The 25,232-nt window shown below is 37.2% G+C and overlaps 1 protein-coding gene across 1 annotated transcript in view; it reads right to left on the reverse strand.

Moving 5' to 3' along the window:
* LOC136857274 (nose resistant to fluoxetine protein 6) overlaps positions 1-25,232 on the reverse strand; it is a 75,236-nt gene that overhangs the window by 32,652 nt on the left and 17,352 nt on the right. Inside the window, exons 4-6 of the mRNA XM_068225016.1 lie at positions 20,401-20,608; positions 14,403-14,518; positions 5,893-6,113 (exon numbers count right to left, since the gene is read on the reverse strand). Of these exons, the coding sequence (XP_068081117.1) occupies positions 5,893-6,113; positions 14,403-14,518; positions 20,401-20,608 (545 nt within the window). The remainder of the gene's footprint in view (positions 1-5,892; positions 6,114-14,402; positions 14,519-20,400; positions 20,609-25,232) is intronic.

A 25,232-nucleotide genomic window follows, 5' to 3' on the forward strand; every position in this document is an offset into this window, starting at 1 on the left:
CGCGAATCCCTTGACGGATTTACTTGAGATTCATAATTTGAGACGTTTATGTTATCCTCTTCAAAATGACGTATCCCTCAAGTCACTGCGATTACTATTAGAGAAGTTTTGAAATTTTTCAATCGAATGTTCGCGAAGGCGTGACGTTCATATCCAGAACATACCAGGCCATGCAGGCTACACGTGGCGTCAGGCGGGCAGTCTATCCTGTCTCTGCAGCTGCGTCACACACACAGCTGTCGCTGGCTCGCCTGCTCGCTCCTCCGAACGTAAACAAATCAAGTTCGCTGTGAAGGTCTTGCGTGATGATGAAGTACAATTAACAGTCAAAAAATAGGGCATGAACAAGTCGTAACCGGTACAATACATACATACATACTTACATATACTGCAGCTACAGCTTCATTTTAAAGTTAATATACCAATTACTTTGGTGTACTTTTGCCTGTCTTCTGGGCACTCTTTTTCAATTCAGTAAATTTCTGCTACTTAAAGTGCAACATTTCTTTTACAGAGGCATTGATTTTAAAAATTTAACAGACAGTGGTCATTGTTGGTATTTTCTTTCCAAATTTATGTGAATAAAATCTGTGTCTGTTTGTGATGGATAATTGACAGGTGGGTATGTAAAGTGCAATATGTCACAATTTACTAGTTTTGAGAAAATCAATTTTTAAAGTTCAATTCAAAACCCAAAATTGAGTTTTGGAATATAAGTAATTTGAATTATATCTTCAGGAACCTAATACTGTTCACAACAATGGGGTAACTCATCATAATAAATACCACATAATTAGGGAGCCAAACAACATGACTTGTCAAATAAATTATGACTTACCACACATTGCACAGCCACATTTAGTAATATAATGCAATGCTGCACAGTAATATGGGTGTGAATTAGCTTTATTATTAATGAACGATATCACATCCAGTACAGACATTATGAACACAACCTTCTCGTAATTTGTTCTTAAGTGACAGTTTACCTCACAAAATGTCACATTTCATTGGGAGAAACATTATGTTCACATGACACTGTGCTGTTCATCATGGGCATCATTCAGGAAGTCAGAGGCAAGTCTCTTACTGTGCTCGGCAAGGGAATCTCCTTGTAAAAGTTGTCAGAAACTGGCCAGATAAATTGGAGGAGATCCATTAAGTCTTTCTTCTTTTTGTCAGAGATGGGAACTGGACCATTGTAAGCTGCAGATGGTTTCAGGATGGCATGCTTACCCCACCTCAAAAACGAGACCTCCTCAAATTCATTGGCATCAAGTTTTGTTTTATAATGAATGATGCCCATGTCAGTTTTGTAAAAATGCAACCATTTCACTTCCCTCTAGTTGAGACGACCTCCATTTTTGTTTACTTCTCTGTGTTGCAGAGAACCTCACAAAAGTGCTGAGAAATCCAAAAGTTCTTCCCGGTTTGTTTCCTTTACGATAAAAGGCTTACTCTTGGTGGACTGCTTAATCTGTTGGGCCCAGTCATGAGGATGATCAATGTTTCCATTCAACCTCTTCTTTGCTTTCTTTATCATATTGTGATCACAATCACATTCCATATGGGTATGGCCAGGGACTAGGAATTTATGATCGATGATCTACAGTGTTTCAGAATCTTGCAAAGTCATACACATCGCTGAGACATAACTGTTTTTGTTTTGCCCACTGATGCTTTTCTACTTGTGTTATGGACAGATCCATTTTCTTAAAAATCAAGAGAAGATTCATGCACTGACACTTGAACTGTGTGGAATTTTTTAATGAATGCATTATCACTGACTTTTCTCTCAGTACTAGGTTCACCCTCTGAACGATTAAAAACAAGAACTACTCGCACCTTCCTTGTGTGCCATCCTCTTCAGTTTTCTGGGGTGTACCTTCAATAACATCAGAACGAGATGAATCAGACGAGAAGTCAATAATACTGAAGTCTGGGTCCTCCAGGGAATCGTTGAAGTTCAAAATGTACTGAAATTCTTCAGGAATATAAGGTGCAGAACTTGAATCTATAAATTAGAGGAAACTACATTACCATCAGTTTTACAGCATGCTATAAGAATCACTACATCTATTCCCCAATTATAATTTTTGATAGTTTTAAGTTTTAAAATAATGAATTTAGCACATTCTAATTTTGTTCTTCTTGTCTTTAGTTCCAAGACAGATTCATCAGAACTGATCATGATTAACCTAACTCATGAGAGCATTCTCTGATAGTAACACAACTTGTAATAATTCTGACTTAAGTAATAAGAATGAGAATTGAAACACTTTTACTTACTGCATTCTCCTCCATTGCTTCCTTGTCTTGCTTTAATGCTAATAAAAATATTTTCCGGTCTGGAAGACATTGTATCGTATCGTAATCTGTTTACCCTCCAGAGTCGGTTTTTCCCTCGGACTCAGCGAGGGATCCCACCTCTACTGCCTCAAGGGCAGTGTCCTGGAGCTTCAGACTCTGGGTCAGGGGATACAACTGGTGAGGATGACCAGTACCTCGCCCAGGCGGCCTCACCTGCTATGCTGAACAGGGGCCTTGTGGGGGGTGGGAAGATTGGAAGGGATAAACAAGGAAGTGGGAAGGAAGCGGCCGTGGCCTTAAGTTAGGTACCATCCTGGCATTTGCCTGGAGGAGAAGTGGGGAAACCACGGAAAACCACTTCCAGGATGGCTGAGGTGGGAATCGAACCCACCTCTAGTCAGTTGACCTCCCGAGGCTGAGTGGACCCCGTTCCAGCCCTCGTACCACTTTTCAAATTTCGTGGCAGAGCCGGGAATCGAACCCAGACCTCCGGGGGTGGCAGCTAATCACACTAACCACTACACCACAGAGGCGGCACCTGGAAGACATAATGCTCTTTAATTAAGCTTACATAACATACACTGTAAAAATTTAGCTTCTGTGGGCAAAGCAATAGGTACCGCAACAAGGCCTGTGACTAGCCAATAAGGAGAACAGCTGAGAAAGGACGATTGACAATGGACTACGTGACCATCCAGTTGGCTGAATTTATTTTAGTACTCACTCAGTGATAAATGAGTGGTGCTTAATGTAAGAAGTCATTCTATATTGTTGGGCAACTTCATGAACAGCACGAATAAAATGCGCTTAGTCACTACCAAACTGACATAAAGTACTTTGCACGCACAGAATAAAGTGTGGTAAGTCAAGAAGGGGAGGACATAATGCATTTTGCACACCCGAAGTCTAACCAAAGTCAATTTAACACACAATACACAACACAATAACTTCGTAGCCGTCCACAATATGACATAACGCAGTATACACGCGCAAGCAGCTTGCTCTCCTCTCTTTGATGCCACCATTAAGTCATTTCACACCATTTCTTGACTTAACGCACTTCACACACCCACCTGCCAATTTTGATTGCAATTGTGGATACACTGAAGTGAAAAATATGCTTCCATGCCATAGTAAAATCAGCTGAAGAATAAACCAAGAAATTTACTGGCAGCATTGGAATATCACAAAATGTGTATGATATGTCTTCAAACACACCACCTGCACAATAAATGCAACACTTCCAGCCTTAAAAATACTGAGATTTATTTTATTTTAAATTCCAGTCACTTTATGGTGCTAATATAATATTTTGTAATAAAATATTGTGGTAGAGACTCCTTTAGGTGCCTGACAATGAAAAAAATTATGATTTCTTATAAACAATTTGATCAAATTAAGCCAGAGATATGGAAGTAATATGTGTGGATTTACACTCTTCAGTCAAATTTTGAAGAAGCTCATAAAGTTAATTCACCTTTGTTTTGGTTTTCTACACTTCACACTTCACTTTATGGAATTCTTTTCTCATTCTTAGAAGATGTATTACCTCCTCTTTCACCAATCATGGCATCAAACCTTCCAGGCAAGCTCCTGATTAATGCTGCGATGTACACTCTTGAGGAATCATCACCCTTTTCTTCCAGGAGAGCCTTCTGTAGGTCCTGTAGAGTGATGTGGATAGTGTTGATGGATCCTTCTCCCCAGCTGGTCCAATAGATGCTCAATAGGATTCAAATTGGGACTTCGATCAGGCCAAACCAAAACACGAATTTCTGCTCCATACAAGAACTGTTGACCACCCTGAAAAAGCATCCTGGGTGAGAATGTGCAAGATGAATATCTTTCTCCAGGCCTTCTTCAGATCATTTCTCAACCATGAGGTGATCACAGGCCAAATTGAAACTCGCCAGTGAATAACGCTTGCTCCCATTGTTGTACTGTCCGGCCACATGTTCCCTTGCAAAACATAGGTAAGCTGTTCAATGCTAATTGATGAGTTGTAGGCCTTTGGCAGGTGTTCTGGATTAAAAATTGACTTCTTCCAGTATTCTTCAGACAGTTATCTCATTGACATTGCCTGTCTGAACTTGGTGGAGTCGATTTCATGCTTCAACATTGGACAAAATTACATGACTGGATACCTTTTGCATTAATCTCATTGTTCCTTACCCACTAGTAGGCCATGCTTCTATAATTAATTAGGCCTACCATTACCATTTCTATTAACAAAACTGTGTGTCATAGATTTCTTTTAGATGTTAACATGACCAACATATGGTATGGATTTTCCTGTATTCAAAAATCCACTGACTATGGCTGGATTGTACCTCTTGTGCCCGGGCACAAGAAGCTAATCTACTAACCACTCAGCCATTAGTGCCAGTTTTGAAGACTGCTGAACTGAAGACTATTATCAACTGTCATTATCAGTGTTTCATACAGAGAGCAAATCAAGCTGCTTCTTGAGTGGTGGGTAACATCCTTGGGCACTGGAATTTCAGATTTAAACAGTTACTCAGTTACAAAGAAAAAAACCATACTATGCTCAAACTTTATCAGGCTCATAATGAATTTATCTTTTAAAGATACATTTTTGAAATTATGAAAAATCAAAGAGAAAAATATACAATTAAGAATAATTTTCTTGCATAAGATGATGTTCTTGAAGTTCTTTGTTTCTAAGGTATCTCTGTAGCACAGTGATAGCCACCCTTTTCCCAGTCAGTTGCAAACTGTTTTAATTCAAAATCATCTAATAATCTTCTGATATAAACATCAGCTGTGAGAGTGCCTGAAAATACATTCTGTTCCTTAGCTTGGTCAGTCTACTGTTCATCATACTGAACCCTCTTTCACATTCTGATGAAGACACATGCACTTCTTTCTGTTGGATTGCCCCTTTTAATTTCATTAATTTCTTTCTTACTTTCTTACTTTCCCAAAGGACTCCTTGAGTATAATTTGACTGTAGTGTTCCTGGGAAGAGATCTACAGGAAGACCTCATAATGTTTGGGAGAAGCAGATTTTCAAGGACCTTGAAATTAGAGATCTAAACTGATGTTGCATATGTGAACAACATCTGTGGATAGACAAGACAAACTGGAGGAGGCTCTTACACTACTGCACCCAGCTTGCTGTAGTGAAGAAATGGTGATGATGATCATAATTATGATGATGGTGATGATGAAACAAACAGAATTCCTGGCAAGAGAGAGGAAAATCATTTTCCTTCACAGAGGAAAGATATTGCTATCATCAGCCACAAAAACAATTTTATCACCCAGGGAATTTTCTCCCTGCCTTTCCTCTCTGTTAATTTTCAGTCTGGTGTCATATGATGTAAAATCTTACGAAAAATGGACAAACAGGACTTGAAAATAATTATTTTTAATCCCCTTATTTCCATCTGTGGACCACTTCTAAAGAATCCTTACCCTAGATCAGTCCCAGATATGAATAAAATGCTTTTATTGCTCATAATATATGTAATAATGAGTGATTTTTCTCCAGTCATATTATCAATTCAGGGCCAACTACAGCAATCAAATTGCCTTATTTTATACAGTATGAGAATTTACCATTTCATAAGCTTCAACATTGAACACAGGGAAATCCACAAAAAGTAACATGCGATGTCCAGTTATCACACAGATCATGAAAAAGAAGCGCAGCCCATGGGAGAATTCAAAGGCAGGTTGCCTACAAGTTACTGTGGTCAGTTTTGATAAGTTTCTTCTAGCTGAAAATGCCAGTAAGTAATCCTGTAGAGGAATTCTTCTGCGTCCCCCTCTTTCCATGCCTAAGAAAATAAAATAAAACATGAATAAGTTTATAAATAAAGAAAGAAGAAAGCTAGCATCAAACATCAAAATTAGTTTCTTTATAATGGGATAATTCTATGAAAAACATCCACAGAAAAGAAAAAGTGATTTGTTGATCTTTTTAGAACATTCTACCATATTCCCAACAAGTATACCTACATCAAATCAAATCAAAATCTCTTTATCTGAAAATGAGGTGTCTACCTCGGTGGTAAATGGTACACTAAAATACATTATTGTCAAGCACTATATATTAAATTAACAAGAGAAGAAAATTTTCCTATAATACAATATTATACAATTTACGGAATGCTAACAATTTTTTCTATTAAACACACAGCTCATCCTTAATAAATTTATATTGTTTATAAAATTCTACTTATAATATCTCCTGTACTACTTACAAATATAGTCAAATTTTTAAGGACACAGTTTTTCTGTCAACTATTGTGCTACAATTGTAAATTGTGTTAATACTATTGCCCTTCATGGCCTCATTTGACAGTTTAACATTCAACAAGACCTTGTCTCCGAAGACATTAATGAATGATATTCTTCTATTATTGTGATATAGTTGTAATTAGACAAAGCATCAGATTGTGGTACATCATTTTAATTTAGTGTATATTTTTGTGCTTCTGGAGTGGCGCATATTTAATAAGTGACTGAAGATGTCCCGGAGAAAGGGATGAAACTGAGCAAACCATATTTTAATTGGATTGTAACAATTTTTTTTTTTTTTTGTTATTTGCTTTACGTCGCACCGACACGGATAGGTCTTATGGCGACGATGAAGCAGGAAGTGGTTAGGAGTGGGAAGGAAGCGGCCGTGGCCTTAATTAAGGTACAACCCCAGCATTTGCCTGGTGTGAAAATGGGAAACCACGGAAAACCATCTTCAGGGCTGCCGACACTGGGGTTCGAACCCACGATCTCCCGAATACTGGATACTGGCCGCACTTAAGCGACTGCAGCTATCGAGCTCGGTGATAGTAACAATCAAATACATGATTCATAATATTGAAATGATGGAATTTCTCTCAAGTATTTGTATACTTAAGTACTGTCAATATGGGCCTTTAACCCAGAAATTTATTTCATGTAATGTAATGACAAAGCTGGTAGGTATATTGAATAATGTAACAGACTGAAAAACTCTGAGTGAGTTGGCTAAGTAGTTTGGGTCATGTTATTTTAAGCTTGCATTCAGGAGATGACAGGCTCCAATCCCACTATCAGCACCCTTGAAAATGAATTTCCACATTTTCTTATTTACACATCAGGCTGTATCTTAACCCTCGAGTACTCGCAATGGCGCACTGAGTGCACTACGCGTAAATATAACCTGATGTACATTGTTGTGCCAGTAATCTACTGACCTGTGTTGATAGCTCTTCCTTCAGTACAGTTCTAGCTATCTATGTGAGAAGGCAAATAAATATTTATCCAACAGAAGTGAATTAAACAGCGTTTTTAAGTTCACAGTGTCACAACTGGCACACTCAGTGCACCGCGCGCATCATCATGTAAGTATATTTTTATTTACAAATCATTTTATTTTTCATTAGAATTGTCTTCCATTAGTCTTTTGTGTGCTTTTTGTTGCTTTCTATGGGAAGTCTCCTATAATCATTCTATTTATTTCGGGCTGGAAGAAATCTGTCAAGTCCACAGCTGTGCTGGTTACAGAATAAAGATCCAGATTTTGACATAGCAAATGACTATGAAAATAGAAATGACAATTCTGAAACTGAAAATGAGCAAATAATTTAAAGTATATAAATAAATAAATAAATAAATAAATAAATAAATAAATAAATAAATAAATAAATAAATAAATAAATAAATAAATAAATAAATAAATAAATAAATAAATAAATAAATAAATAAATAAATAAATAAATAAATAAATAAATAAATAAATAAATAAATAAATAAATAAATAAATAAATAAATAAATAAATAAATAAATAAATAAATAAATAAATAAATAAATAAATAAATAAATAAATAAATAAATAAATAAATAAATAAACAAATAAATAAATCAGAAAGAGTGCAGCTGCCAGTGATGTGGAATAAATGGGACAAAACTGCACTGAAGCCAGATTTAAATTTATGCATTTTAATATGTTGTTATAATTATATTTCTGATAGTTGACACACAAAAATAAACTACACTGACATTAGATTTGAATGCACTTATCGCCTTAATAAATACACTTCTTAATGTTAGTTCTGGAGGTAAGATTAGTGAATTTCCATTACCTAATATTATATTTTTATGTAATAAAGTGAGGTAAAATAAAGTTAATAGAATGTAAAATATTTAAAGAATTAATTGATCAATGATATAACATAGAATTTAGGCATATATTTTAATTAACTTCGAAGGAGACATTAAAATACGTAATGGAGCACACAGTGCACCACGCGAGTGCTTGAGTGATGAAAATGAACGCAAGTGATCAAGGGTTAATTAAGACCAGGACCACTACCTTCTCTGACCTAGTCCCTATGTTGAAGATGAGCTGTGAGCCTTCCTTCCCACTATTCTGGCAGTCTCCTATATGAATAATCCCATTATTTTTTCTTAAAAAATAGCCTTTAGGTTTTTGGCCATTAATCATCTTTAGTTTACAACAAATAAGATGTAATGGTAAAAAATTGAAGGTGATTTGTTTGAAATGTGAATGGTATAACTCTAAGATATGAATTTCCCAAACAGTTAACTCTTAGAGTGTCGGGGAGTGTGATAGCGCTCCTCTGTAGCTCCACTGCGCTCCATGTTACAGCTGTCTATGTAAGTAGTAATAGTTTGCACATATCTGACAGACAGCAGCTCCAGTCGGCCACACTCTGTAGTAGATACTACATAGTTTCCAAATCTACCACCAGAATCTCTGTGTGACATGTTGTGTTGATGTTATGATTTTTTTTCTATTTCAGCTGTTTGGAGCATACCTGTAGACTATGTATTCGTAATAATGGTGACTAGTTCTTGTATTGTGTTTGAAATTGATGACGATTTGATACAGTATGTTAATTAATTGAGTGATGATTTTGATTATATCAAGTCAGGCTATGATTCAGATGATACTGAGAGTGATAATAATGCCGGTAATGTTTCAAACAATGACGATAGTGGTGATCACAGTCTAATACACAGTTGCGAAGCTTGGCTCATTTTTTTCATCTATGTGACTCCAGCGCTCCACGTGGCAAGCAAGCTTCTGGTCTACTGAGATGTGTAAGTTGTGTATAATTTGCAAGGTTAGTGTGAGGTAGTTCCATTACAAGTGATTCATTTTCTGTTAAATTAAGATGGTAATCACAAAACGAGATGTATGTAGTGCAGTTAACTGCTCCAATAACAGGAAGAAGACACCAGAGCTATCATTTTTTAGGTTTCCTAAAGATGCTGAAAGGTAAGGCAAGGCTTATTGGCTATGGTTTACATTTTTGCACAATAGACCAATATTGTGAAGATGTATAAATAGAAGTTCAAATAAGTAGGTTTTTAGTTTGTCAGTTATCCAGAAGTATAACTCAGTGGGGGGAAATCCACCCAATTATGAAATTAAATAACGTTTTAACCCAATCTTTTCCTCTAACATGTAGCGATATTTTAATTTTCAGGTGTAGAAAATGGCTTGCAAATAGTAGGAGGGCTGATTTAATGAAGAAAGATGTGAATTATTTGTACAATAACATAAAGTTGTGCTAGAATCATTTTGAAGACAACCAGTTTATGTCAGTCGAGAAGAAGAAATTAGTTGGAATCAGTTCCAACTGTATTCGACATTCCAAATAAACCTCCACGATTTCCTTAAAGCGAACGTTATTGATTAGAGATGATGGACCCCTGTCAAAGAAGAAGAAATTATCTTGTAGGCAGTCAAGAGGTGTTGAGAGAACAGGAGCTGCTGTTAGGACAGAAACTGCTTCAGACATCGCACCATCTGTATCGAGTAATCCAGTGGAAGTGTCAGCGGCAGAAGAAATGCATAAATTGAATGAAACTATTGATAGCCTGATGAAGAAGAAGTGCAAATATAAGTCAGCTGAAGTGGTTCGTTTGCGGCAGAAGTGTAGGGAGCTAAAGAGGTGTACATGCACATGCAAATGTCAAGGTAGAAAGCATAAAGTAGCTAGGAAAAGTGTTCTCTTGGACAGAGAAAAACTGAAATGTATAGGTTCTAAATATCTGACGAAGGAGGCACTTAATGTATTGTTACACCAAATTAGGAAACCACTAAAAAATAAGTGTGGAGTTAGATGGAATGAGGAAATTAAGTTATTCGCTCTAAACTTATTGTACTGTAGTCAGCAAGGATACCGATTTCTGTGTCAGTACTTTGATCTCCCCTTAGTATGAACACTGCAGAAATGCATGGAGGGTGATTGGCTGAAATGTGGATTAAATGAAGGCATTTTTGAATTACTGAAAGAAAAAGTAAAATCTTTTTCCAAAACATGAAAGATTAGTGAATATTTCAATGGATGAAATGTCATTAATGTGCAACATGGCATATGATCCTTCTAGTGACAGTATCATACGGTTTGAAGATTTAGGTGATGAACGTACACCAAAAGTTGCAAATAGTGCATTTGTTATGATGATAAATGGGGTTTTTAGCAAGCTCAGGCAGCCGTTATTACATCGTCTTACTCAGGATGGAATAAGTGCCAAGCATTTGAAAAACTTATTTTTTACTGTTGCAAACAAACTGAAAGAAATAGGATTAACTATTAAGACTTGTGTATGTGATCAGGGCCCTAATTTTATGGAGTGGAGAAAGTCTTTGGGCATTACTGAATCAAAGCCATACATAACAGTTGGTGTTAACAATATTTATTTCTTTTATGACACACCTCATTTAATAAAAAGTGTTAGGAACAATTTATTTAAATATACTGTGGTGTACAGCTTAGAAAGTGGTGAAGTATGAACTGCATCTTGGAAATATGTCAAAGACTTGTATGAACGTAACACTAAAAGAAAATACAAACTTGCACCAAAACTTACAAAAAAAAATCTGTAGAGCTGCCACCTTTTTCAAAAATGAAAGTTAGTACTGCTTGTTGTGTGCTAAGCCACTCTGCGGCAACCGCTATTGAAACACTTGTGGCAGGTGGCAGTATGCGTCCAGCAGCCTTGCCTACTGCAGAGTTTTGCCAGAAGTTGAATGATTTATTTGATATTTTTAATTGTTATAGTCTTAAAGGTTTAGTTAAATTGAGAAATGCCATCACATGTCATTCTGAGCATTTTGAAGTGCTTCCTGGTCTTAGAGAATTTGTAGAATCTTGGAGATTTGTGGATGTGTACAATAAAGATGTAACAAATAGGATAAAGTGTATAAAGGGGTTGAGAATGAATATTTTTGCATTAGGGGTGTTGAAAAATGAATTGCTGGATAATGATAATAGATAACTATTAATGCAAAAAATAAACCAGGATCGCTTGGAACATTTCTTCTCTATAAAAAGGCAGAAAGGAGGGTTTTGCTCCAATCCATCTCCAAAGCAGTTCATTTCTGCATTCAACAGTGCTACATTCAGTCAAGCTCAATAGCTCCAGTCGCTTAAGTGTGGCCAGTATCCAGTATTAGGGAGATAGTGGGTTCAAACCCCACTGTCGGCAGCCCTGAAGATGGTTTTCCGTGGTTTCCCATTTTCACACCAGGCAAATGCTGGGGCTGTAACTTAATTAAGGCCACAGCTGCTTCCTTCCTATTCCTAGGCCATTCCTATCCCATCGTTGCCATAAGACCTATCTGTGTCGGTGCGACGTCAAACAAATAGAAAGAAGAAAAAACATTCAGTCAACTGTTTAATAACACTTCAAAAGAGAGTAGCAACTGCGAGATATTCAGTTGGGACCAATTAATGTTGGACATAAAAAGTACTCATAAACTTAAATTGTCAACATTATTAAATAGTGTTAATGTTGAGTCAGTTATTGATGTTCCGAATGTCGAACTGTCAAAAGATTTTGGTGAGTTAAATAGCATGAAACATGTGTTCGGTTACTTGTTAAAACAGTTTCTTTCTGTTCACGATTGTAATACGGCTTGCTGGCCGCTACGAGTGCTGGTGTCGTTCTGCTTGTCAACAGGATGCCATTTCATCACTAAGGAGCTTCGCAACTGTGTGTATTAGACTGTGGTGGTGATGTTATCTGACTCGTGTGACAGTGACGCATGAAATTTCCGATTCAGACGGTAATGATAGTGACGGGAATAATGATGGAGTTGACAGAGACAGTAATGACGATTATGATCAGATTCCCAATTTCCGTGTAATTCAGTCCAATCACGATGTACAATTTCAACCCTCTCCTGCATTCCTTGAGAAGCATGGCCCTAAACGTGCACCTCCTCCTGATGCTAGATCAAGTCAGTATTTTAATCTATTTTTAGAAGAACTATTATTCTTAAAACATTGATATTTTAAAAACTAGTAAACAATGCATCAATGTGCACAGGAATACCAAATTTAGGTGAGTAGAATCAAAATACTAGGATGTACTGAGATTCAAATTTGAATTTTAAAATTTTTCACAAATTGCATGAACAAATTTAATTTTTTTACTCAGCAGTATGAATTATTTTCATGATGTTAATATAATGAATGAAGAGAGGGATCACTTAGCTACATGAAATGTAAACTACAATAAGATATCTTGAAAAGTGAAGATAGGATAGGCTTTTATCTTCGGTGCTGCATAATAGACATTTTCTCTCCGGCAATCTTAGCAACCACAGCAGTAAGGGAGCCGGCACTAAGAGGGTTAATACTTTAATTAACTGTGAACTTTTTAGCAATCAGCTTAGATTTTGTCTATGTGCTTACATAGATATAATAATGATATGGAAGAAATGATAATTTGTTATTAGTGATTTATTGCATATGCTCTTGACTGAAACTTTGTGATGTACAGTACATAGTGTGATACCTCAGATTAAACCTTAAAAGTCCTCTGTTGACTTTAGATATGGTATTTACATACCATTATTTAAAGAGACATACATTTCTTATTAGCAAATTAGCTAATAATATCATCAACAGACATCTTCTTTAAAATGTCACTTTCTAAGCTCATTACAGCTAGACAGTTGAGTCTGTCTTCATTCATGATGGTTCAAAACCCATGTTTAATTAATTTTAATTTAGAAAATCACCTTTCATGATTGCTTAACATCAACCCATAGAGTAACAGTTACCGATATTAGCAGCCATCCTTGGGTACCTGGGTTGAATTCCTAGTAGAACCAGAAATGTAAGATTGGCAGGAGGGCTGGAATGTGGTTAAGAAAGGTACATGTTGCTTACCTGCATTTGGAGATGTGCCTGAAAAAAGCTGCACGACCTACAAACAAGGACATTAATTTACTACAACTTAGTGTACAATAATCTTGAAGTGCTATTAGGGTGAGAACGTGAAATGCACCAACGAAGGAATTTGTGTATTCAATATTATTTTTATTAATACTTAATGTTGTTTACTTTGAACACACTTTGCATTACTGCTTAGAGTCAACCTCCATAGTGCAACAGCGCTGTTAGCTCCCGTCTTTGGGTGCCTGGGTTTAGTTCCTGGTACAGCCAGAAAGTTTTTAAAATTTGTATATGTTTATTTATTTGTTGTGGTGTAGGCTCCATTATAATATGGGCCCCTAAGCAAGCACCCTAGCATCCCAAAATCCAGCACTGATTATTGTCCATTCCTAACCCATTATCACCAGGAGCCCATATCACTTTGTGTGATGTTTATCAAAAACAGAGAAAGAGAGAGGGGAAAACATCACAAACACTTGATTCAGACTGTATAAACAGTGAATCTATGTAGAATCTCATCATTTGGATTATGTACTATTTAACAACTGATGGCAGTGTATAAATATATGGAGAATGTCCTTTTCCTTCCTTACTGTCCAAAGAAAAAGACCAAGGTGAAGGCCAAGGAAATGCTGGATAGACACAGTGAAATCTTATGTGAAGGAGAGAGGTCTCATATGGGAAGATGTCCTGGAACAGAGAAACTGGAGTTGGAAAATTATGATAATGGTGACAACTATGCTGATCAATCACTGTCTATATCAGTAGAGACACTGTATCTATCATCAGAAAAAATTTCCAATACACTTTTCTACGTAAATATGTATATCATTTTAAATGAACAGTTGTTGTTATGCCTAGAATGTTATTCTCAAATTGACCGATATCAGTGCTCCTACATTTGATAGGATCTAAAACAGTACCTTGGTTCACCATATGACCAGATATACTGTTAATCTTCCTTGAATCATCACTGCAGCAGACATAATCAAATACTGTACAAGCCAGGAACAGTGATATTATCACAACCAGCACACATCTGAAACATAACACAATATGGTACAATTCAAGAAATACCAGGCGTGTTGGCCATGAGGTTAGGGGTGCGCAGCTGTGAGCTTGCATCCAGGATATAGTGGGTTCAAACCCTGCTGTTGGCAGCCCTGAAGATGGTTTTCCATGGTTTCCCATTTTCACACCAAGCAAATGCTGGGGCTGTACCTTAATTAAGACCATAGCCACTTCTTCCCCACTCCTAGGCCTTTCCTATCCCATCGTCGTCATAAGACCTATCTGTGTTGGTACGACGTAAAGAAAACTAAAATAAAAATCAAGAAATGCCATTTCATTCATTAGTTGTGTGATCACTGGAATATTTTAGTTTGTAAAGTGTGATAAATGGAAGCCTCAATTAGCATTCATCCTGGATTATAGGAAGAACAATTGATGTAGCCAAGGACATAGCAGGAATACATAACAAGATGTAAACAGGTAAAAAGTCTTCACCGGTCTTCATTGGTGTGAACTAAGGAAGAATCTGATGTGGGCAAATGACAATGAAATTTTTTTTTGTATCATTTTGTACCATTCTCCTATAAAATGTCTCTTAACACATTAACATTCTCTCATCCTTTCTATTTTCCATTTCCCTTTTGGTAATACTGTATTGGCTTGATTTTACCTTTGAAAATTTTCTTTATTACAGTGTTCCATCTTGTGGGTGTATTGCCTGATTCTACACTGAGATTTGGTATATTGGCATAATTTGGAGAAGGAAAAATTGGAGCATGTACATTAGGAGCTTAGATAGAAAACCACTTCTAAGTAGTGGAGACATGGTAGAAAGATGGCAAGAATAGACTGAATAATTTAATCAGGAGAGAAAAGTACTGTAGATAGTTGATAACAAACAAGAAAGCAAAGTTGTTGGTACTGAAGAATGGGAGATCCAACTTTGAAACCAGAATTTGACATAGCATTGAGGGACCTAACATGGAACAAGATAACTGAAATTGGTCATTTATTCACAGAACGACTGGCTGCCTTGGAAGAACCACATATGGCAAAGCTACTTCATTTAGAGTGAAAGATGTATGAAGCAGAAAACGTATTGTTCAGTCTTGAAAAGGATAGTGGTTTTAATTGTTTCATGCACTGTATGTCCATATATTAGTAATTCTGTTTGCTACCCTCAGTGGAATCTTAAAAACTTCTGGATATGCCTTCCCCACTTGTACCTGTTCCCCCCATAGACAAATATATATATGATCCCTTAAATATATGTCAAACATTTCCATTGGTTACTGCAGAAACCCTTTATCACCAGTTGACCATATTTCAAGAAAACCTAAAAACTGGCTAGACCTACCAGTACCCCAAAAACAATTCCTTAATCTATAACAAAAATCACTCGTTTAGAACAACACATTTCAAATACAGTGGAACCTTGATTCTCCGTTTTTAGAAGGACCACAGGAAAAAAACGTACTGGGGTACAACATGGGAAAACGGAAAGTCCGGGGATGAATGAACAATCAACAATTTGGCTAAACATCACAAAAATGAAATATGTATACCGGTACTTATAATCTTACAAACACCCCTAAACCAAACTAAACCAGAGCCCCAATGGGCCTTCCGCCTACCAAGCGACCGCTGCTCGGTCCGAAGGCCTACAGATTACGAGGAGATGCATGGTCAGTGCGACGAATCGTCTTGGCCGTTATTCCTGGCTCTCTAGATGGGGATCACCATCTCATCATCTCACCATTAAATAGCTCCTCAATTAAAGGTAATCGTGTAATGAGTGAACCTGAAACAAGCCCTCATATCCAGGTAAAAATGCCTGACCTGGCCGGGAATCGAACCCGGGCCCTCCGGGTGAGAGGCAGGCAAGTTAGACCGCAGGGCCGGCTTCAAACATTAACTACCGGTATGCGACTTAAAAATCTCGAAACTTTACATTCAGTTTTACCAGGAAAACTTCGTCAGTTTCCTCTGAAAACTTCTTTCAGTTCAGCAACTTTTATCAGCCGAATTCTTCGAAAAATCTAATAAGTTACCCGTAACGCCAAGCCAAACAACAATCGACCACAAGAAGTTTTTAATTCTCTAATAAAGTAGGCTTAAAGCACATTAGACTGCAGTTTTTATAACACTTTAACACAAAACGTGAAATTGCCAGTCTTATATTAGAACCAAAACAGTAATAAGCAATTCCAAAACCTCCCATGACTTTATGTACAGTATGTAAGGTGCAACATCTGTTCTTGTCTCGATAACATAATGTACCAGGAAAGCCTAGGTCCTGGTCCATATCAATCGAAAGAAACGTTATTCCAGCATAAAAGATCCGACCGACGTACGAACATCTATGTAAAGAATGTTCCAGTATGTGCCAGACCCCACGAGTGCACTAGGCGGAGTCAAGTGACGTCACCTGTCGCTCGAAGCTCACTTCCCCTAGAGATATTTCTCGAAAAGAATTTTTCTTTTGCCAGCTTTTCAACGCCTTAACCAATTTCAACGGGACAAACGCTGAATCGTAGCGGACGTCATAAAAGTTAATCCCTGTGAATTTCGAATTAATTCATCCCATGGTTGTTAAGTTATAATAATTTAAAGTCTAAACGAAATTACGCACTCACGGTCACATGGCCAAGAGATGCTACCCCTCCCAGCGCTGGTATCTATATATGTCAAGGCTAGCCAGCAAGCAGGCCAGTACAAGGACGAGTATACAGACGTGTGTGAGTGAGACAGAGGAGAGACCGACCCGCGTACAGTATGTTCGCGCAGTCACTTGCCGTCGCATTTCCGGAACACGAAGTTATATCGCCGACAGAATTATAAAAGACGTCGCACTGTATTTAGTACATCGCGTCGCGACTACAGCCTAATTCTAAAAGTCATTTAAGAATATAATACGAGTGAACTTTTTGAAGTGCAAATATCAAATATTTAACGTTCACAGAATATGTCATTACGTGTAGACTTAGGTTACTTCAAATGATATTAAACTTCTACAGAAACTAATGTGTAGAGTCACTAGAACTCATTTCTTTTCGAGTATTGAACTGTATTTCTTTATTCACGCCACATCAGTATGCGACTTACAGTAGTAATTTGAGTGAAAACTAAGAACTTTTCTGAGGTAATAATAATCCTTAGTGACTTAATGACTGTGTTCAAAGACTGTGATTATCGACTATGATTTGCCTTTTCAAGTGTGAACTGTGTAATTATGAACGTTTCAGTAACGACTTTACATAGTATTTCATACAGGAAGGACTGTGATTCTTTATTTAACGTCTTGAAATTCAATTACGCCATAAATAGTGTTCAACAGTAAATGACAGTGTCAGTGATAACTACTCGCACTAAGTGAATTTTTCGTGTGCGAAAAATCACCCTAACAAGCTGCAATTCTACATGATCCAGTTCCAGCCGTCATCACCTCATCGGGAACGTCAACATGGTGTGTTAAGGGAACATCGCCGATCCTGATTCTCCACGGAACATTCCAGATGTCCATCCTTCGACATTTTGTAGCAACATTTCTTTCCGTAAGTGAGTAGTAACAAACTGACTAAAATTTTTCATTAATTTTGAACAGTGGAAACTTCAATGTCGCGTGTGAACAAATATTTCAGAGTTCTCATAATTTCTCAGAAGTGATTAATTTAATTTCAAATTTCATTTTTATATCTCACAGAAAGACTTTAGGCTTTTCAAGTGTGCTATATATCAAGGTTTACAAACTGAAAACTGAAAACTTTTAACAGAAATTTAATTTCTCATATCAACTTACAATTACAAGTGTGTGCTTAGGTTTAGAAAGACTTTAGGTGGAAATTCAATACCTCATAATTCTCACATATGAAAGACTTTGGAATCAGTGATATTTATTCCATTTTCATGAACAGAATTCAGGAAGATTACGTTCAAACTTTTAATTTCAATGCCAGATTTGAGTCCAATAATCATATCGCAGGGTGAAGAATTAATAAATTGTTTTGAAAAAAAAATGTTAACCATCTATTATTCGCTCTGCGAGTCTATCCTACTCTGTATCGGCTCCAAAACCAAGTTCCACTCCCTGAGGTCCTACTCATGCCCTTTACCCAAAAACTTTTCCTGGTACAATAATCGTACCGGTACCGGTACACGATAATATTAAAATACTAAATTTGTGTTACTGAAGAAGGAGCAGTTTCGATTCCTGCCTGAAAGCCCAGTGACTATACAGTGCCCTGTGGGAAGTGCCGAAAACCTGTTCGGCGATACACTCGAAAAAGTAAAAAAAAAATAATAATAATAATAATAATAATAATAATAATAAACATGTAACTTACCGGTAACCCTGGATATAATGTAGATGTTTTGCAAGTACGAACATTTGACGAAACTCGTTCCGTCTTCAAGTAGAGCTGCCGAAATGCGCTCTGTCTCCTTCCAATTGTTGTGGACACACTCTGCTTTATGATTTCCGAGGATTCTCTACACAATACCACCAGAACGCGATGCTGAGATGGTCCCTTATGCAAGTTCACCGCCGAATGCTTTTCCAGTACGGTACAGTACTTCTTCAAATTACGGCAATGACGGGACGTTAACACCAAGATCCGCAAGTATGCCGTAGCCGTCCTTTCGTGATACACAGTTTCTTGACAAACGCGTAATCGAGGACTTAGCGTTGATGGGACTGAAATTTTTTGGATGGTTGATCCGGGAAATCGTTTCTTCGAGGAACGGGTAATGCGGGATTTTTACAACGTGATTTAATTAGGATGCTCGCGGGACCACGTAATTTGAACGAATAATACGGGAAAACGTAGTTTTCGGGAACGTATAATCGAGGTTCTACTATACTGCTATAATATTATGAAGGCGAGTATGAAATTTTCATAATCTACAAAAATGTTTGTTTTTAGAGTTTGCGCATAGAGGGTTTCTGCAATAAACTGTTTTTCCATGCTATATTTTTGTATTCATTACCAAAGTTAGACTATTAAATCTTTAACATATTTGTGCCAAAATAAGAAAATAATTACTGAAACAAATTAAATGTTTATTTTGCAGCTGTACATGTATAAACTTTCTTGTACAAAGAACACACATATACCTACAAACAAAAGTAACCAAATGCAAACTGGAACTTACAAAATTTAATACAGAGAACTACTTTAGGTAGAAGGCTTATTCATGTCCTATGATGTACTGTATAATTTCTTTTTACAATTTGCTTTACGTCGTACCAACAGAGATAGGCCTAGGTCTTGTGGCAATGATGGGACAGGAAACTGGCTTGGAGAGAAAATGGGGAACAACAGAAAACCATCTTCAGGGCTGCTGACAGTGGAGTTCAATCCCACGCCGGTAAACAGGATGAAAAGTCAGCTTGTAAATTTCAACAAGAGGAAAAATCCTCTCACTTTTAATTACTGTGTTGATGGGGTGAAAGTAGAGTACGGTACTTTACGAGGACACTGTAAGTACCTAGGTATTAGGTGTTAGTATAAGGAAAGACCTTCATTGGTATAATCACATTAAAAAGGTTGTAAATAGAGGATACAGATCTCTTCATTTAGTTATGAGAGTTTTTAGGGTTTGTGTAAGGATGGATAAGACACCAGTTAGAGTATAATTCCATTGTACGGGACCAACACCAGAATTACTTGAATAAAGGAATGGAAAAGATCCAAAGTAAAGCAGCATGATTTGTTCTGGGTGATTTCCGACAAAAGAGTACTGTTATGAAAATGTTGCATACCTTGAGCTGGGGAGACTTGGGAATGAGGAGACAAGATCGATCTTCAAAAACATTTACAATCTATTACCAGACTACGTCTCATGTTTGTAAAAACAATATTTACGTTTAATGCACTGGTAACAATCAATAAAAACAGCAGTTTTTCATACCCTAAAGAAATTGCTGAAGCTCCAAGCTGAGTTTCTTCATCAAGAATGGAACATTGTTCTGGTGGAACTGATACGTTGAAGACAACTCCCATGGAAGTCTCTAAGCCAGCCAGAGCTTGTGATAAGCCACTGTGAACATCCTGTGGAGTGCACGAGGCTGGAACACACAGAGCCCAGTGAACCAGGTCTCGACGTACTTTGGATGGATCTCCACACCACTGAAACATACAGCATTAATAAAGAACAACAGGAATTCGAATTGAAAAGTTTAGTGAGCAATTATCTATTTAGTATTGTTGAAGTTGATATCCCTTATCAGAATAATTTTATTTCATTTACAAGCATTAAGTGTGAAATCTTCGTCTGGAACCTTGGCTGAATGGTCAGCATTGGGGCCTTGGGTTTTGAGGGTTCTGGATTTGATTCCCAACCAGGTCAGGGATTTCTATTCCTCTAATTGTTTTATGTTGATCAACACAGATAGGTCTTTTAGTGACCAAGTGGCTAAGACTGGGAAGGAAGCGACTGTGTCAAGTATGAAAATGTGCAACCACAAAGAAACCATCTTCAGGGCTGCTGACAGTGGGATTTGAATCCACTATCTCCCGAATGCAAGTTCACAGCTACATGACCCGAACCGTGTAGCCTACTGTAGGCTGCTGACAGTGGGATTTGAATCCACTATCTTCCAAATGCAAGTTCACAGCTACGTGATCCAAACCGTGTAGCCTACTTGCTTGGTGGGTCAGGAATTTTAACTGCATCTGGTTAATTCGTCTAGCTTGGGACTGAGTGTTTGTGTTAGTCTTAATAGATACAGTATATCTTCATTCACATACAAAAAATTACCAACCACCACAGAAATACTCAAGAGTGAATACATCCATCTACATAGTGTTGGCATCAGGACGCTGTTAAATTGGACCAGATCCACATATGCAACACAGAGACCACCCGTAATCCTGGAAGATGTGAGAAAAGTGGTAGAAATGGATTTCTGCACCATGGAAGGGCACTTCATGTACGAAGTCAGATTTAACAGCACTCCAGTAATGCTTGTTTTGAGTAAACACATAGCCATGAGTTGGAAGCAGGCCTAATCTAGTTCTATTTGGTCGTTGTATACATTTTCCAGACTCCACTTACAAAATGTATGCCTAGGTACAAGGTCACCTAGTTGAAGAGCATGTGATACAGTTATTTTATATGGCTTAGATGAAATACTTTAGTAGCCTTTAGCACAGATCCATATGAAATTGTTGTGAAAGATGAAGTGATTTTTAGGAGAATTTTCCATACGATGACCAATGTCATCTCATTTTTCTTTGGTATAAATTATAAATTTTGTGTGGCTATTTCTAGCCGAGTGCAGCCCTTGTAAGGCAGACCCTCCGATGAGGGTGGGCGGCATCCGCCATGTGTAGGTAACTGCGTGTTATTGCGGTGGAGAATAGTGTTATGTGTGGTGTGTGAGTTGCAGGAATGTTGGGGACAGCACAAACACCCAGCCACCGGGCCATTGGAATTAACCAATGAAGGTTAAAATTCCCGACCCGGCCGGGAGTCGAACCCGGGACCCTCTGTACCGAAGGCCAGTACGCTGACCATTCAGCCAACGAGTCGGATATTTTTCTTTGGTGAGAACTCTATACTGTTTTTTTTGGTTTCTTATGCTGGATACTTCCAGTTTCCTAAAATAACATAGATTATACTATTTTACAACTTGGAACACCTACACCTGGGAATCTTTCTTGAACTTGACTTTGAAGTGAGTGAACACATATGAATCATACATAAAAACACACTTTGCTGTTGCAAACGAATGAGCCATAATACCTTTCATAAGTAATTATAAAATTGAGAAACTGACACTCGGGAACAGTTGAAATACGACTGTGACATCCGACACGTACAAGGGCAGCTAGCAGGGAACAAAACATTATGGCACACCGTGTCATATCTGATCACTTTGTATACAGCGTGGTATATAAGTTAAGAATGTACCAAAACGTACCGTATACCAAATATGTATAGATCAAACAGCCAAAGAATTGTGTAGCCGCAAAAAAGTACCTATGGCATAACTAAAGCCAATGTTCGGCGTTGGCGTGAAGACAAAGATAGTCTAAATATGCGTACTGTACAACAAAGGCATTCATATGGTTTTACGAAGTACTTTTTAAGCCTGATTTAAATTGTTTGAAGGAAAAAGTGGGTGTCGTCTTGCATTCAGCGTCGTATTGTATTCGGAGAAATATGGTACCTCTCTCCCCTCATCTTACACATGCTGTCTACACACCACCAGCCATACAAGTAATGTTTAAACTTACCAATACAACAATTGCCTCCAATCAGACAAATATCAAACCTGAGCTGGGTTTGTGTCTTGGACATTGGCCTACTGTGCATACTGCAAACATGTTTGAGGAAGGCTACTGTGGTATATACCATGTGAAATAATAAAATTCAAAACATTTTTCGAGCACTGTACTATACTACATATCGTCGCTCCAGAAGAACAATGGCATAACTGTCAAAACTGCAATTGTACAGGAGACGCAAAAAACCGATTTATCTTTCGTTAAGATTCAATTAGGCCAAAAATTAATTTTGTAGGAAATTGTAACCAAATCAAATCAAAATCTCTTTATTTGCAAATGAGGTGTCTACCTCGGTGGCAAATGGTACACTAAAATACATTATTGTCAAGCACTAAATTTTAAATTAACAAGAGACGAAGAAAATTTTCCTAGAATACAATATTATACAATTTGCGCTAATAATTTGTTCTATTAAACACACACATCATCCTTAATAAATTTATATTGTTTACAAAATTCTACTTATAATATCTTACAAACATAGTCAACTCATATACAGTATGTGAAATTACTTCTAATAATAATATACAACTGGTATAAGATTAAAATTAACATTGAATTTATTTACATATTTATATTTTACCCATTTTGGAACCTAAGTAGCATAACGACCTGCTGCGTCTTAACCAGAGCCCCTTTTGCCACCACTTTTCAGAGTTCCTGAAGGGCCTTCACAGCTACCGTAACGGTCCCAGGGCCCTCGAAGTCCCCACTGTACTTCACCCCTACAGGCAGTCCCCTACTTGGGCTGTCCAGACTCCATAGACCAGGGGATGGAATTAATTTAATCACACACATTTTTTATTTACAATATCCTGCACTGGTCGAATGCCCTCTAACATTTCATTTATTTTCTCTGTTGTTGTTTATTCTCTTCTTGAATATCTGTACAGATTTTGGAAAAGGATCAAACACTACCCCTGGTAAACTGTTCCACTCCTTAACGCCCTTCCCATTGAATGAAAATTTACTCCAATCGCTTCTGCTAAAATTCCTTCTAATTTTATATTTGTGGTCAGTTCTACCAATATAATTATTTTCCAACTGAAGCCTCTCACGGATATCTCTCCATGCTTCTTCTCCTGTATAGGCTCTATATAATCCTATAAGTCTAGTTTTCTCCCTTCTCTTACTTAAAGTTTCCCAACCAAGTTCCTTTAACATTTCTGATACACTACTCTTTCTCCTGAAATCCCCTGTTACAAACCTTGCTGCTTTCCTCTGCACACCATCTAGTTCTTTTATTAGGTATTCTTGGTGAGGATCCTAAACACTGTTTGCATATTCCAATAATGGACGAACCATACTTAAGTAACTTTTTTCTTTTAATTCTTTGTTGCATCCTTTAAGTAGCCTCATTATGACATGTAACGATCTGTATGCTTTCCCAACAATGTCATCAACATGACCCTTCCAGTGCAAATTACTTTCAAATCTCACACCTAAGTATTTGCACTTGCCATCTTTAGGGATAACTACCTCATCCAAAGTATATTCAAATTCAATTTTAAAGCTCCTGTTTGTAAATGTTGTAACAGTTGATTTGCCTCCATTAATCTTCATATTATTTTCTTCAACCCATTCTTGGATACTCTCAAGGTCCCTTTGTAATTCTGAGCAATCCGCAATGTTATTTATTTCCCTATAAACAATTATGTCATCTGCATACAATCTTATTTTCGATGTTATATTCTTCCCTAAATCATTTGTGTATATTAAGAAAAGTAACGGACCGATTATACTACCCTGTGCAATTCCCTTCCAAACTTTCTCTTCCTGTGATATATTATTTCCTACTTTGACTTTCTGAACCCTTGAATTTAGAAATGTTCTTATCCAACGTAATAACCCTTACGTCCAATCCCATTCCCTCCAATTTCTTTAATAATATTCCATGTTCCACTCTATCAAAGGCTTTGGAAAGATCTATGGCTATGCAATCTAACTGGCCTCCTGAATCCAACTGATCTGATATGTCCTGCTGAAATACCACCAGTTGTGCCTCGCAAGAAAATTTCTTTCTAAATCCATACTGGCTCCTCATGAATCAATTTTCATCATCACATAGCCCTCTGATGTACTTTGCTATTAAACTCTCCAGTATTTTACAAACTATACTGGTCAGGCTGATTGGTCTGTAGTTCTCTGGTTTCCTTTTATCACCCTTTCCTTTATAAATTGGTATTATTATAGATTCCTTCCATTCCTTTGGTATTACACTATTATTTATGACATAGTCAAAGAGAAATTTTAAATAAGGCACTATATACCACCCCATTGTCTTTAATACCTCCCCAGTAATTTGATCACTTCCTGCTGCTTTTCCTTGCTGAAGCAGTTGGATTTCTCTGAAAATATCTTCATTTGTGAATGAGAAGCTTCTTGTTTCCCTATGTGTCTCTCTCTCTCTATCTTCTGTTATGGTTTCCAAGTCCTGACAATCTTCTACTG

The sequence above is a fragment of the Anabrus simplex genome, chromosome 1 (genome assembly GCF_040414725.1).
Source record: "Anabrus simplex isolate iqAnaSimp1 chromosome 1, ASM4041472v1, whole genome shotgun sequence".
NCBI classification, from domain to species: Eukaryota; Metazoa; Arthropoda; class Insecta; order Orthoptera; family Tettigoniidae; genus Anabrus; species Anabrus simplex.